The sequence below is a fragment of the Molossus molossus genome, unplaced genomic scaffold (genome assembly GCF_014108415.1).
Source record: "Molossus molossus isolate mMolMol1 unplaced genomic scaffold, mMolMol1.p scaffold_m16_p_21, whole genome shotgun sequence".
Lineage (NCBI taxonomy): Eukaryota > Metazoa > Chordata > Mammalia > Chiroptera > Molossidae > Molossus > Molossus molossus.
In genome coordinates, this window is record NW_023425357.1 from 9,836,351 (window position 1) to 9,850,806 (window position 14,456).

General features: G+C 54.1%; 2 protein-coding genes across 2 annotated transcripts; both read right to left on the reverse strand.

The window, feature by feature from the left end:
* Positions 1-5,914: 5,914 nt before the first annotated feature.
* APOC1 (apolipoprotein C1) lies at positions 5,915-9,111 on the reverse strand. Its single transcript, XM_036275985.1, has 4 exons — positions 9,061-9,111; positions 8,867-8,944; positions 8,371-8,497; positions 5,915-6,059 (listed from the first exon to the last, which is right to left on the reverse strand). The coding sequence occupies exons 2-4, from the start codon at positions 8,922-8,924 to the stop codon at positions 5,999-6,001; spliced, it is 246 nt and encodes an 81-aa protein (XP_036131878.1). The 5' UTR covers positions 8,925-8,944; positions 9,061-9,111; the 3' UTR covers positions 5,915-5,998.
* Positions 9,112-11,673: 2,562 nt separating this feature from the next.
* On the reverse strand, positions 11,674-14,372 carry APOE (apolipoprotein E). Its single transcript, XM_036275332.1, has 4 exons — positions 14,305-14,372; positions 13,505-13,563; positions 12,866-13,052; positions 11,674-12,518 (listed from the first exon to the last, which is right to left on the reverse strand). Exons 2-4 carry the CDS (start codon positions 13,545-13,547, stop codon positions 11,813-11,815), a joined length of 936 nt encoding a protein of 311 aa, XP_036131225.1. The 5' UTR covers positions 13,548-13,563; positions 14,305-14,372; the 3' UTR covers positions 11,674-11,812.
* Between the last annotated feature and the right edge of the window lie 84 nt (positions 14,373-14,456).

Sequence of the window (14,456 nt, forward strand, 5' to 3'; positions counted from 1 at the left end):
GCCCCAGCTTCAAGGTCAGCGTGGGCTGTTTGCTTCTTGCAATGTTTGCCCACCTCAGGGCCAGGAACGGGCTGAAGGTCGTTCAGGGTGGACCTCAGACGCAGCTCAAAAACAACTGTGCAGGAGGGCGTGTGTTTTGGGGGCAGAGAGCTCTCTAGGAGGGTGTGGGGGTTGTGATTTGCGAGTGATCGGCCCAGAGACCCCACTGTGTGTGTTTGAGGCTCTCTTCAGAAGCGGAGTGCGCCTTGGCTGGGTCGTTCAGTTGGTTGGAACGCGGTCCCGTACCCCAGAAGGTTGTGGTTCGATCCCCAGTCAGGGCACAATAGCCCGAGAACGGCACTTTGGACATTCTACCAACCTAGACAATTTCTGTCAAAGGCAAGGAAAATAGGCTGAGGTTCCTTACATCCAGGCCCCTTTGCACTCACATCACACCCCTCTTTATGCGATTCTTGCTCCCCCTCCCAAAGCTTCCTGTTCCTCTAATCCTTCCAAATGTCCCTCTGAAGACAGCGCACTAACTTCTGTTTCCTCCTTTGACCCAGCGATCTCGCTCCACCCCCTCCTCCTCCAGCCCCTTGTGTGGGCCCCCACCCTACCCTGAACCTCCTAATCTGCCTCCAACTCCCTCACACACGCAATCGGGAACCATATCTGGTAACTATCAGTCCCCTACCGCAGCCCCCCGTTTTATTTATTTATTTTTTTGGTACGTGCCCCTAGTGGGAACCGAACCTGGGACTCTCTGGTCCACAGGCCGACACTCCAAACTGGCCAAACTGGCCAGGGTGCAGCCCCCGTTTTAGAATGCCCCCTGACAGAAGCAGTGGGAACTAAAGGGACTGTCAAGAGTTCATGACCCCTTCTCTCTCTCAGATTTGTCCCAAAGAAATAAAAGACTAGGATCCTTTACTCTGAAATAACCCAGGAAAGGAGTGACAACCCTGCAACCTTCCTATCCCGCCTTACACAGCCTATGAGAAGATAGACCAACTTAGACCCCACTAGCCCAGAAGGGACTGTCATTTTATTTATTTATTTATCCTCACCCAAGGACATTTTTCCATTTTTTTGTTCAGATAGAGTGAGGGGGGGGAGAGAGAGTGAAATATCGACGTGAAAGGGACACATCGAATGGTTGCCACCCGCACGACCAACCAGGGCCGGGGACAAACTGCAACCAAGGCACATGCCCTTAGCAGGAACCGAACCCGGGTCTCTCTGGACCGCAGGCCGACGCTCCAACTGCTGAGCCAAACCAGCCAGGGCGGAACTGTCATTTTAAACCTGAGATTTATCTCTCAGTCGGCCCCAGGCATTAGGAGAAAGTCACAAAAACTTGAAGATGACCCTCAAACCCCTCAATGGGAACTTCTAAATCTAGCCTTTAAGGTGTTCAATATTCATGAGGAGGAGGCTAAATAGCAAAGAACAGCAGAATTCCAAATGCTTGCCTCGGCCATCAGAGCCCCACTAATCAAAGGGGTCAGCAAACCCCCTTCAAGGGACAGATCAGCAGAGCGAGCGGGCCCCCAGGTACCTGCCGTAGGTGTAATCAGACTGGCCATTGGGTGAGACAATGCCCCGACCCCCGACCACCGCCTGAGCCATGTCCTCAGTGTGAGGGGCCCCACTGGAAGTCGGACTGCGGACAGACTGCGCAGTCGGTCCTCATCCCTCCTTGGGCTGGCAGAACAGACAATCCAGTCGTCCATCTGATAGGCCTTGAGGCTGAAGTCTGAAGGTGCCCAGGAACGGAGACCTGACTGTCATCTTGAACACCGAACCTCGGGCAACTCTGATGGTAGCAGGTAGTTCAATTTCATTGTTTAAAAATTTTTATTGATTTTTAGAGTGAAAGGAAGGGAGAGGGAGAGATAGAAGCATCGATGAGAGAGAACATAGATTGGCCGCCTCCTGCATGCCCCCCACTGGGGATCAGGCCCACAACCTGGGCATGTGCCCTGACCGGGAATCGAAATGGCAACCTCTTGATGCATGGGTTGATGCTCAACCGAGCCACACGGGCTGGGCCCAATTTCATTTTTAATTGACACCGGGGCAACCTACGGTGCCCTCCCCAAGGTCAGGGGACCTCTTCAACACTTTGGGGTTTCAGCTGTGGGAATTGGCGGCCAAATGTCACAGCCCAGGGTAACCCAGACACTCACTTGTTCTTTTGGCCCTTGTATCTTTGACCACTCATTTTTAGGGTTACCAGCCTGCCCCCCTCCCTTGTTAGGGCGAGACATTCTATCTAAACTCCACGCTACTTTCACCTTTACTCCTGTCCCCACCAACCACTCTCATTCTTTTCTTTGTCTCCTCCAAGAATCTGCTTCCGTTTGTCCCAGCCCTGGTTGTGTCCTGCAGGAGGCAGCCACTCGATGTGTCCCTTTCACATCGAAGTTTCAATGTTTCTCTCTCTCTCTCTTCCTCTCTCTCCCTCCCACTCTATCTGAACAAAAAATGGAAAAACGTCCTCGGGTGAGGATTAAAAAAAAAAAAGAATCTGCTTCCTCTCCTAACATAAACCCCTGGCTGCCCCTCAGTCCCCTGAGGGGGCAGGACGGCCTTGCTGGCCTCAGGTGAAATACTCATCATTGTTTTTTAATCCTCACCCGAGGACATTTTTCCATATTTTGTTCAGATAGAGTAGGAGGGAGAGAGAGAAAGAAACATCAACGTGAAAGGGATACATCAAGTGGCCGCCACCCGCACGACCCAACCAGGGCCAGGGACAAACTGCAACGGAGGTACGTGCCCTTAGCGGGAACCAAACCCGGGTCTCTCTGTACCGCAGGCCAACGCTCTAACCGCTGAGCCAAACCGGCCAGGACTACGCTTATCATTTTTTCATTGACCAGGGAGGCGGGGGAGGGGAGGGGAGGAAAGCCCCTAGGGGCTCTCGGTTCTGGCATCTGCCAGGCACAATCAGTTCTGGGGACAGTGCCAGGTGGGGAGTTCGACTGGGGCGGTACACCTGTCAATAGATAACGCAGGTGTCCTAAGAGGGGCTCAGGGAGGACAGAAACCTCCCATGGAGCAGAAGGGCAAAGGCCCCCTGATCTTGATTCTCAGCACCATGTATAATATCTCTCACTATAACCTTACGAGGGGCGTCTGTAATCTCACTATTCATGATGTGTCTAACCCCTGCAATGGGAGTTCATATGTGCAAGCTCAGAGGGACTTGATGCAATACCAAAAAAATCATACCGGTCAACAGCGGTGAAGCCACGCTGCCTGTCTCCAGTCTCTGCCTGCGTCCTGTGACCAGTCGTAACTGCAGGCCAACCTGCGCTACGACCCTTCACTGTGCCGCGAGACAGAAACAGACATGAAACAGCCCACAGGTCTGCTCCACACGACCACCGCACCCTCCTGCACGGTTCGTTTTAGAAAACCATCGTCTTCAGTAAGTGAACTCATCATACAAGAAGCCATGATGCGACTTTAAAAGGACACCTGTACCCGAGAGAGCACCCACGCTTGACTGGCCGCTGTCATTCCTCACTGGAGAAGGGCCCGAGTTCCTGCATTTTCCCCAGGCCGTGGGCGGAGCAGGGACTGTGCGGGGGTGGGGGGGGGCTCTGTTCTGGGATGATGGTACAGGGCATGAGGGGTCGTGTTCAGGTGATGGACATGCTCTAAAGCCCAGTGATGGGGACGGTCGCACAACTCAGGAAGTTTCCTGAAAGCCACAGATTGTACACGTAAAGCTGGCCACTCCCGTGGTGTGTCCATTTTACCTCAATAAACGGTTTTTGAAAGGAAAAAATCATACCAGGGAAATGAGTCAGTATCCAGGGTGCAGTTCTGTGTTGGCACTAGCCCTCCCCTCCCTCTATCATGGTTTGATCATTGGAGCCTTCCTGTGGGTCTATCAAACACCTCCCTAGGCCCAAATATGACTGGACCGCTTTGCTTACCGGAGGGAATGATGTTTTTAGGTGCACTAAACATTTCAGCCCCCAGGAGAGGAATTGCTATTCAATGCCCAAACCCAGAGAAACCGGGTGGCTAATGGGCAGTAGGATATGTCACCCCAGCCAATACTTTAATCCATTTCCTCATCCCTAATTCAACCTCATCAGGCCCTGAGCCCAGAGGCCATCATAGGGCAAAAAAGGGGAGTCGGACACCTCATAGCAGGAGTCACAGCTGCAAGTACCACTGGGGGACTCGTGGGAGGAATTACTTACGATGCCATAGCAGCAAAAAACATAACCGCCACCATGGCAAATATAGGTAGAGGCACCGGTGAAGATTTCAAGCTTCTTTAAAAAATCCCTCAACTCTCTTGCCTGCATGGTAATCGCATTGCATTGGATTATTTACTAGCCAAAGAAGGAGGTTGTATGCATGATAGCAAATACGTCTTGTTGCTTCTACGTTAACTCGACTGGACAGGTCGAGGAAAGGACACAATGAATTCTAGGTAATGCCCAGTGGCTAAAATAATTGAGTCAGGGTCACCTAGCCCAATCTATCTGGACAAGTATAGAAACAGCCTTGCTTAACTAACCTGGCTACTCCCCGTCATAGGGCCCCTAGTATTAGCCTTCTTACTATTGCTTTTCGGACCCTGCCTCTTGCGCCTGATTACTAGGTTTGTATAAAATCGACTGCAAATTTTAGTCAACCAGACAGTTGGGCAAATTGTGCTAGCACAGGTAAAAGGACCCTGTCACCCCATGCCCCAAGAAGTTATCTAACACATTCTTTTTGGGCGTCCATGAGGACCCCACACCTGCAGGAAGTAGACAAAGAGAAACTTTGCCCCCTTTCCCTTTCTTATCTTCGTTATGAGGTGGGAATAAAAGGGTTAGTAATGTTTTAAAGGGTAAAGGTAAAAAGTTTGCAAAGGGGGAAACTGGAAATTGTGTTGCTTGCATGACATTTGCTCAGCCTTTTGTTGAGTATGGATAAAGTTTATTTGAATTATCTGCAAGGCAATGGATAACCCAGCAGATGCCAGATGAGATACCAGGCCAGCCCTACTGCAAGGTGGACAACGGGCCAGATGAATTACATCAGCAGGAACTGCTGGAAGCTAAAAGTAGGGTATATAACCGACACCCCCAACCCTAATTCGAGGCTGACCCCTTTCTGGCTCAGCCCGCCTGCACCCAGGCTCACGCAATAAAGCCCTTTTGCTCTGCACTGGCCTTTGATGTGGATGTGATCTTCCGCCGGCTCAGAACTTTTAGTTTCACCAAATATTACTGAACTCCTGCACTATGCCCTGTCCTGGGGACATGGCGGTGACGACAGCTGTGGTCCTGTCCTCCTCAGGCTCACAGTCCAGTGGGGGAGATGCCCATCAGCAGACAGTGACAACCTCGACTGGGCAGGGTTGGGATATAACTGTTTGACTCAGCCAGGGGGTGAAGGAAGGCTTCCTGGAGGAGGGGACTTCAACCCTGAGACTTGAAGGTGGGGATTTCATGGGTCTCTTTCAGGGCCCTCGCCCATGTCCTACCCCTGCTCTCCTCCGTATCTCCCTTCAATATCCATTGAAAATGTCAGTACCTACCCTGTGCATGGTGCTGGATCATCCCAGTGTCTGGCAGCCCACAAGGGAAGAGCTATATGCCCCAGCCTGGGTCCCATCCAGTTCTCCATTTCCTGTGTGACCTTGCACAAGTGACTTCACCTCTCTGAACTTCAGTGCTCTCATGGGATTAACAGGCCCTAGCTGGCAACAGTTCTTGTTCTGATTCTTTTGAGATAACAAAGTCCAAAGTCCTCAGCACAGAGAATGTGCAATACATCTGAATTCTGCTTCTCTTTTTTCGAAGGTGCAACCCCCACCCTGTCCTATAGCCCCTGCCCCACAGGAAAGAAGCAGTCAGAATTCTCTGTAGTATTTTTATTGGGGGTAGGGGGGAGACATGTGGCATAAGGAGACATGTGGCACAGGGGCCAGGGGTGTGGGAAATTAGAGCCCCTCCTGAGGCACAGACATAGAGGAAAGGGGCAGCCCTCCTGGTGTTTAGGAGAAGGTAGTTTTTAATTTGTCCCTTGCTTTGCTGAATGTCTCTGAAATCCAGGTCCTGTAGGGAGAGATGGGGGAGGGAGGGAGGGGTGGGGGAGGGGAGGAGGAGGGGTGTCATTGTGTTTTGCCTCCCCTGGGAGGCCCAAATCCTGCTAGGGCTCCCCCTGCCCCCATCTGTGGAATGAGGAGGAGCCCGCGGCTGGGTGGCCCAACTTCACTTCTGCACCTCAGTTTCCCAGATGCATCGGAGCTCCTTAGCGTCAGAACGCTTTGCCTTGGCCTGGCTTTCAAGGCTTGCCATCTCTTGCTATCAAGCCTCTCTTTAAGCCTGCTCATGCCCTAGTTGTCCCCTATTCATTCAAGGGCACTTTCCAGAACCTCCTGCCCTTGCCTGAGCTGTTCCTTTAGCAGGGAATGCCACCTACTTTTTGATGATCTTCAGTTTTTCCTGCCTCAGGGCCTTTGCACTCACCCTCTACAGGGAACATTCCCAAATTTCTCAGCCTGGCTGGATTTTCCTAATCTTTGGATCTCTAATTTTTAAAATAATTTTTAATTCATTAAAAAATTTAGTTATTTAACCATTGATTTGAGAGAGAGAGAGACATAGATTTGTTCCACTTATTTATGCATTCCTTTGTCAATTCTTTTTTTTTGTACATGCTCTTAGCGGGAACCAAACCCGGGACTCTCTTGCGGACTGACACTCCAACCGCTGAGCCAAACCGGCCAGGGCAATTTTTGTCAATTCTTTTTTTTTTTTTTTTTTTTTAATCCTCACCTGAGGACATTTTTCCATTTTCTGTTCAGACAGAGTGGGAGGGAGAGAGAGGAAGAGAGAGAGAGAAACATCGACGTGAAAGGGACACATCGAGAGGCCGCCACCCACACAACCAACCAGAACCGGGGACAAACTGCAACCGAGGTACGTGCCCTTAGCGGGAACCAAACCCGGTCCCTCTGGACCGCAGGCCGACGCTCTAGCAGCTGAACCAAACCGGCCAGGGCTGTCAATTCTTGTATGTGCCTTGACCGGGGATCAAACTCAAAACCTCGGCTTATCAGGATGATACTAACCAACTGAACTACCAGCCAAGGCTGATCTCAATTTAAAGTGTTATCTCTTGCGTGGAAGTAGGGTACAGACTGACAACCCGCAGAAGAGGGGGCTGTGGGGGGAGGGAAGAGATAAACCACAGAACTTATATGCATGTGTGCATAACCAATGGACATGGACAACAAAGCTGGGGACGGGGCGGGGGGGATGGGGAGGAGGGTGTCAATGGGGTAAAAAAAGGAGAAACATCTGTAACAAAAATAAAATAAAAAGTAAAAAAAAAAATAAATAAAAAATAAAGTGTTATCTCTTCAGAAAAGACCCAGTCACCAAGTCTGCCAAAGCCCCTCTCCAGTCCTTGGTCATTTACACCCAGCCTGTTTATTTTCTCAGTGCTTAGCTGTATCTGGGCTAATCCTGGGAATTCAGTGATTTATTGTCTATTCCCCCCACCCTTGCCCTGGCCCCCCCGTCCCGTCCCCGGCTTTGTTGTTCATGTCCATTGGTTAGGCACACATGCATATAAGCTCTGTGGTTTATCTCTGTGGTCAGATCTCTGTGGGCTGGGACTTCATCTTGTTCCTCACTATTATTCCCCACATTGGAACAGTTCCTGGAGTATAGCAGATGCTCAATAAATATTTGTTTATGGCCCTGGCCAGTTTGGCTCAGCGGTTAGAGGGTCGGCCTGCGGTCCGGAGAGACCCGGGTTCGGTTCCCGCTAAGGGCACGTACTTCGGTTGCAGTTTGTCCCCGGCCTTGGTTGGTCGTGCGGGTGGCAGCCACTCGATGTGTCCCTTCACATCGATGTTTCTCTCTCTCTCTCCCTTCCTCTCTCTCCCTCCCACTCTATCTGTACAAAAAATGGAAAAATGTCCTCGGGTGAGGATAAAAAAATATATATATATATTTGTTTATGAATAAATGATTCTCTAACTCACCAACTGGAGCCAATGTTGGTTAAATACAGTGCCGAGCATTTATAATGTTCTAGGCACTATGCATGTACTCTAGTTTACTTCTTCCCCTCAAAACTATCCATTTTACAGATGAGGAGACTGAGGCTCATGATCACATAGGAAGTAGTGAGTCTTTGCCAGCCTATAGACCCAGGTCTGTCCGAGCCCCAAGCTTGGATCCTTCACCACCAGCAGCACCATCTCTACAGTGTGGCTGGATGGGGGAGTCAGGGAACTTGTCCCCCAAATCTGAGCACCCTGAGATCCAGCTGTGTGACCACAGGGATTTTGTTGGTTTTCAGTCTGTTAACTGATACATCCCCGCACTCCCAGGCCCTGGAAAGGGTACTAACCAGGTCTTCTTAGGCAAGTCGCTCTTTTTGATGTGGTCAACGGCATCCAGGATCTTCTTCTCCACGGTGCTTCCAAAATTTTTCACACTATCTGGGATGCTTAGTTCAGCCTGAGCTGGAGCTGGGCCTGCTCAGAAGAGAGGCAGACGTGCAATAATTTCAGCATTGGGAGCCCTTGGATGAGCTTCCAGGGTTGGAAAAGGAGACCCTTAGATGTGATTCTTGGGGATCATAGAGTTGGGAGCGGGAGGTTCCTGGAGCCACTAGATGATGTTCAAGGTGCTGAGTATTGCCACCTGCTGGACTGCCTTTGAGAGAACCCTGAGAACCCACCTGGCCGCATGGTAGTGGGGGTGATCAGTGGGCAAGAGGGACCAGGGCACAGGCGGGGCCCCAGAGCTCTCAAGGGTTCTCTAAGCCTGGACCCCAGGTCCATAGCCAGCTTCATGCTCCAAAGTCTCAAAGTCCCAGGTTCTCCCGTCCCACCCACTTTTACCTTCCAAAACCACCGCCAGGAGCACCACCAGGACGGGGAGCGACAGGGTGAGCCTCATGGTTGAGCTGGAGGGGCACGCTGGAGGCAGACAGGTGGGGGGAGGGGTGATCAGTGGCACCCTCCTCCCTCCCCCAGGTTCCTCCACCCCCTTTTTGTGCTCTTGGTGGTGTGGAGGGTCCCACTGGGGCACCAACCTGAATCAGTTGCTGGACAGCAGGGGTGGCAGGTGGCAGCCTGGCCTGGCCTTTATCAGCTGGCGTGTGGGCGGGGCATTAATCTACCTCCCCCTGATCCTCCCCTGGTACTTGCCTCCCTGTACCACCCACCTTTTCCTCTTACATCTCTGGCTGGTGGGGGTGGGGGTCAGGTAGGGCACAGGCAAGTCCCTTACCTGAAACTCTTGCTGTTCATTACCCTTCCCTCCAAATCTCCCCACCGCTGGGGCCTCAGCTGGGCTTCTTGCCCGACTCCTGCTTAACTTGGTCTCCCAGCACCAGGGGTCTTTCAGTAACTCTGTTACTTAGTAACTCCGTTCACATTGTGTCCCCAGGTCACCTCTTCCATCCCGTCCTCCCTCTTAGCAAGTCTCTTCCGCTCAAACAACTCTTGCTCTCCGTCCTGGGGCCCACCCACGCCCCCTCATTCTCACATCAGACTAGCCCTCTGGCTTCCCCTCTCCTTGCGTCAGGCAACCTCTCGGGCTTCTCTGGGCGCTCTCTGGGGTCTTAACTTCAAAGTCCCCAACTCCCCTTTTGGGGACGGGTCTTTCAGCCTGTCTAAACCACATACCCTCATCTGCAAGGCTCCCCGTGTGCATGTGCGTGTGCATGTGTGTGTGCGCACGTGTGCACTGAGCTCGTTCTCCTTCGTGAATTCCACCAGGCCCCACACCCTCCCATTGCCCCAGCGCTCTCTCAGCCTCCAGGGCCCCTGGGAACACTCCATCTGTTCTTCTCCCTCTCAGGCCCCTCCTGGCACCAAGCCTCCCCTGCCCCCCTCCCAGCACTACATCTTTCCCCCGGGGCTGGAGTCCAACGCTTCTTCCCTACTTCTTGGCTGCCTTTGACCGCCAGTGACCCCTGGCAGCTCAAGGGAGGGTGGCCCCGGGCCCCACACTCTAGGTTGGCTGGCCTTGTGCCCCCACAACCACGTGTCAGCCTCGGGGTGAGGAGGGATGGTTGTGAAAGAGATGCACAGACCTGACCCTGGCAAGATTGCAACACCCTTCTGGCCAGCTCAGCAGCCTCGGTCGCTGTCAGCCCCCAGCTGTCTGTCCAGACATCTGCTTTCCTCGCGAGCCCAGCATTCCCCAGACGTCCACCAGAACGTCTGCTCCCTTCCTCTTCTGCCCCCAAAAGAACAGAAAGACGTTGCTTTTTCCGTCTCATCCTCGCCTCAGCCATAGGGTTTTCGGTTATAGATGGGGACATTGAGACTCTGCCAAGAACATTCAAAGGCTCAGTGAGGGGCTAAGTGTGGGGGTGCTCTTTGTCCCTCCCCTTCCCAGACTCCAGGCTGTCTCTCCAGATTCCTGCTGGGGTCAGTCTCCGCCCACAGCACCCCCTGCCAGCCTGTTTCCCTAAACTCCTTCCCCCCCTGTCCCACCTCGGCCCTGTCCCACCTCCGTAGAACCCACAGGAGGGGGGGGGGCTGCAGTGAGGTGGGACCACCCCTGCTGTCTTAATGCACGAGAATTCAAAATGCGTCTCTTCAAGTGGGAAACGGATGTTGCCTCCCTCATTGCCATCTGGGGAAACTGAGGCTCTGAGAGGGTTCGGACCAAGCTCCAGGGCACATAGTACTGACTTGGCGGGGACAAGGCCCCCTGCTTCTGAGCCCACTGACCCTTCCCTCCCCCACTCAGTGGGTCAAGAAATGCAGGCCCCCTGCAGACACAAGCTCAAGCACTGGCCTGTCCCTTGTGGTGGGAACGCTGCTCCCCTCCTCTGAGAACCGGGGGAGTGGGAGAGGAGGCACCTGCAGCTTTATCCGGGGCTTTAACCCTCACCCCTGTTAACCCCCAACTCAGTCTCCCAGCCCCGGACTCCGGCGGGCTGTGCAGATAGAGGTTCCTTTCCCGTCTCTTCCAGCTAGGACCCAGCGACCAGGAGAGAAGGAACAAGAATGGGGACAGAGTGAAGGGACTTGTGAACCCAGAGGGAAGGAGAAAGGCAGAGGGCTCAGTGAACCACAGTGGTGGAGGGGGACAAACCCTCATGGAAGAGGGAGGGAAAAGACCAAGAGACTGGCTTGGGGCAAGAGACGCTGAGGGGTCAGGGTGAAAAGGAAGAGGTGGAGGAGAACAGGAAGCCAGAAAATGAAGCCTCTCACGGAGAACAGGACAGAGGCCAGGAGAGGGAAGGAGGCAGAATCGGGTAAGACTGGATGGAGAAAGGGGAAGAGAATAATGTGTAGGGAAAAATTAAAATGGTGTAACAGTAGCAGTGGCCTCTGGTCTTTTGAGTCCCGACGACTCCACGAAGCAGGTGTGATGAGGCTGACAAACCCAGGCTCAGAGAGGTTGCTCTCACCCAGGGTAGGGAGGGCAACTGCAGGATTTAACCCAGGGGTGGATTTGTTCCAGAACCGCATCTCAGGGACAGAACGGAGAGGCGGAGGAGAGTGAGGGGCAGAGACTGAGAAAGGTGAAAACCTCAGAAAGGGCCAGAAGGAAGAAGAGACTGACAGATAAAAGAGGAGATCAAGAAACAGACACACAGTCAGAGGGGACAGGACGGAGAACCATGTGTGGGGAAGGGGAAACTGAGGCCGCGGCAGTGAGGAATCACAATCGGACGCCCTGGCGCTGCGGTGAAGTTTGCTGAACCTTTATTAAGCCGGGGCCTGCCGGGGAGGCAGTGGGGGCAGGGCCAGGGCCCCGCTGGCTGGCGAGGCAGGGGCGCCGAGGTGGCAGGAGCGGGGTCCACCAGGAGGCATGGCCAGCACTCATTGATTCTCGATGGGCACCTCCGCGGCGCTGGTGCCCAAGGTGCTCTGCATCTTCGCCACCAGCTCGTCCCACTGGGTCTGCATGCCTTGCACCAGGGGCTCGAACCAGTTCTTGAGGCGGGCCTGGAAGGCTTCGGCCTGCAGGCGCATCTGGTTGGTCTGCTCCTCCACCTTGGCCTGCAACTCTTCCATCTGATCGCGCACTTCGTCCAGGCGGTCGCGGGCCCGGCTGCCCACCATCTCCAGCTTGCCCCGCAGCTGCTGGCCCCAGGCCTCCAGCCGCTCCCGCAGCGGCTGGCTGGCGGTGACGGCCCGCACGTGGCTCTCCTCCAGGACCGGCAAGAGGCGCTCACGGATGATGCTGGCCCCGCGCTCCGCGCCCTCGCGGGCCCCGGCTTGGTAGAGGGCCAGGCGCTTCTGCAGCTCCTCGGCGTCGCGGAGCAGCCGTTTGCGCAGCTTGCGCAGCTGGGAGGCCAGGCGGGCCCGCACGTCGTCGGAGTTCTGGCCCAGCATGGTCTGCACCTCGCTGCGGTACTGGACCAGGCGGGTGCGCACGTCCTCCATGTCGGACTCCAGCCGGGCCTGCGCCGCCTGCAGCTCCTTGGTCAGGCGGCTGCGACCCTCCTGGGTCACCGGGCCCAGCTGCTTCTCCAGATCCTCCTTGTACATTTTCACCTCCTTTATGGTCTCCTCCATCAGCATCCTGCGGGCGGGGAGGCCGGTGGGAGCGTGTACACGCAGACAGGAAAAGGGTGAAATATGGGGTGGGAGAAGGGAAGATGGGGACAGAGACAGAGAGACCCAAAAGAGAGAGGCCGGGCGGAGACCGAGACGGAAGCAGAGATGAGCGGATGAGCTAGAACGATGTTGGCAGGCAGAAAGGAACAAACCAGAGATTGGAAGAGCTGAGAAAGAATCAGAAAGGTAAAGCCAGCAGTTCAAAGGGAAAGAAGTAAGAAATGAACAGGCCCCCCAATTCCAGGCCAGGAAGCTGAGGGTCTGGGAGGAACTGCACACCAGGAGGGTCAGGGCCAGGGCGGGGACACTCACGTCAGCTCCTCAGTGACCTGGGTGCCGAGCAGGTCCTCCTGTACTTTGTTAGACATCGTCTGTACCCAGCGCAGGTAATCCCACAAGCGGCCCAGCGCCTGCTCCCAGGGCTGGTTGGCCTGCCACCATTCTGGCTCCTGCACCACCTTCACCTCCTCCTTCACCTCCTCCACATCGGCCAGGCATCCTGCACGGAGCAAGTGCATGGCCGTCAAGGTCTCTGCTCTCTTCAGGCACACAGTAGATGCTCCAGAAATGCCCGTGTGCTTCTTTAGAGCAATGATGGGCGGGGGGTGGGGGTGGGGGTGGGGTGGACAAGCATGTACTGAGTGGCTGTGTGTACTCCGCACTGGAGTGATGGAGAACAAAGATATTTGCAGCGGACTCTTATGTATGTAGTGCTCACCACCTGCCGGACAGTAATTCATTGGAAACTGTTATAACTCCCATCTTAAAGATGGGAAAACTGAGGCCCTGAGAGAGTAACACAGCTGCTCAGAGCCAGTGTGTCAGAAGAGGGCTTGGCTTCCTCTGAAGGAGAGAGACCAGCAGAAGGGACACAGGGATAGAAGGGGTCAGGGGGTAGAGGTGAGGATGGGAGAGGGAGGGGCAGGAAGCCTGATGAAGCACCACCCATACCTGTCAGGAGTGCCAGCACCAAAGCGGCCCACAGAACCTTCATCTTCAGCGAGGTCAGTCTGGGGCAGGGAGAAACTGTCAATCAATAGCCAGTGGGGACTCCTCCCACTCAGAGCCCCACCCACTGGGTCCTGGCCTTCCAGGCCTCACTTAGCCCCAGATCTGCATCATCGTAATCCCATCACAAACATTTACCTAGCAGCCCCCTCCATTGTCTAACTCCCACATTGTCCTCTCCTATCTCATCTCCGGGTCCTCCAGGTCTGGCCTCCTGACCACAATTCCAACCCCCTCTCTCAGGGTTTAAATTCCACTCACCCCTTCTCCCTGAGTTCCAAGTGAGCCCCAACTGGGTGTTCTAAATTCCAGTCTTGCATTTCTTGCTCTACCTGCACATTCTAAGCTCCAACTTCACACCCAAGCTCCATCTTTCACATATTATCTAATTTAATAATTTAAAAGTCCTCCTTCTAGCTACCTACCCCTACCCCCAGCCTCCAATTAGAGATCTGAGGACGAAGGGGACACCCAGTGGGTGCTTAATAAGTGGGTGACAATTTGTGGGGTCTTGCTATGGCTCATCTGGTTCTTCCACAGGCCAGATTCTCCCCCCATCCCACCTTCTAGCCCTTCTAGCTGATTCAGAATGCCCCTGTGTCCCCCATCCCTATCCCAAGGTCCAGTCCCAGCCTCTGGTCTCCTCCCCAGCTCCTGCTTTTGTTCTTAGGCATAGGACGGTCACCTCCTCCCCAGCTTGTCCCCCATAGAGCCCCTAGACTGGTCTCTGCCAGAATTCTCACCGGCTGCTGGGCAACTGGTCCTTCGCTGCTCTGGCTGAGTAGGACTCCGGGATCCCAGACTCCTCCAATTATAGGGCTCCCCCTGCCCCGCCCATTCCTTCAGGGCTAGGGCGAGCTGGGCCAGCCCCCAGTCACGAGGTGGGCTGTTCTCC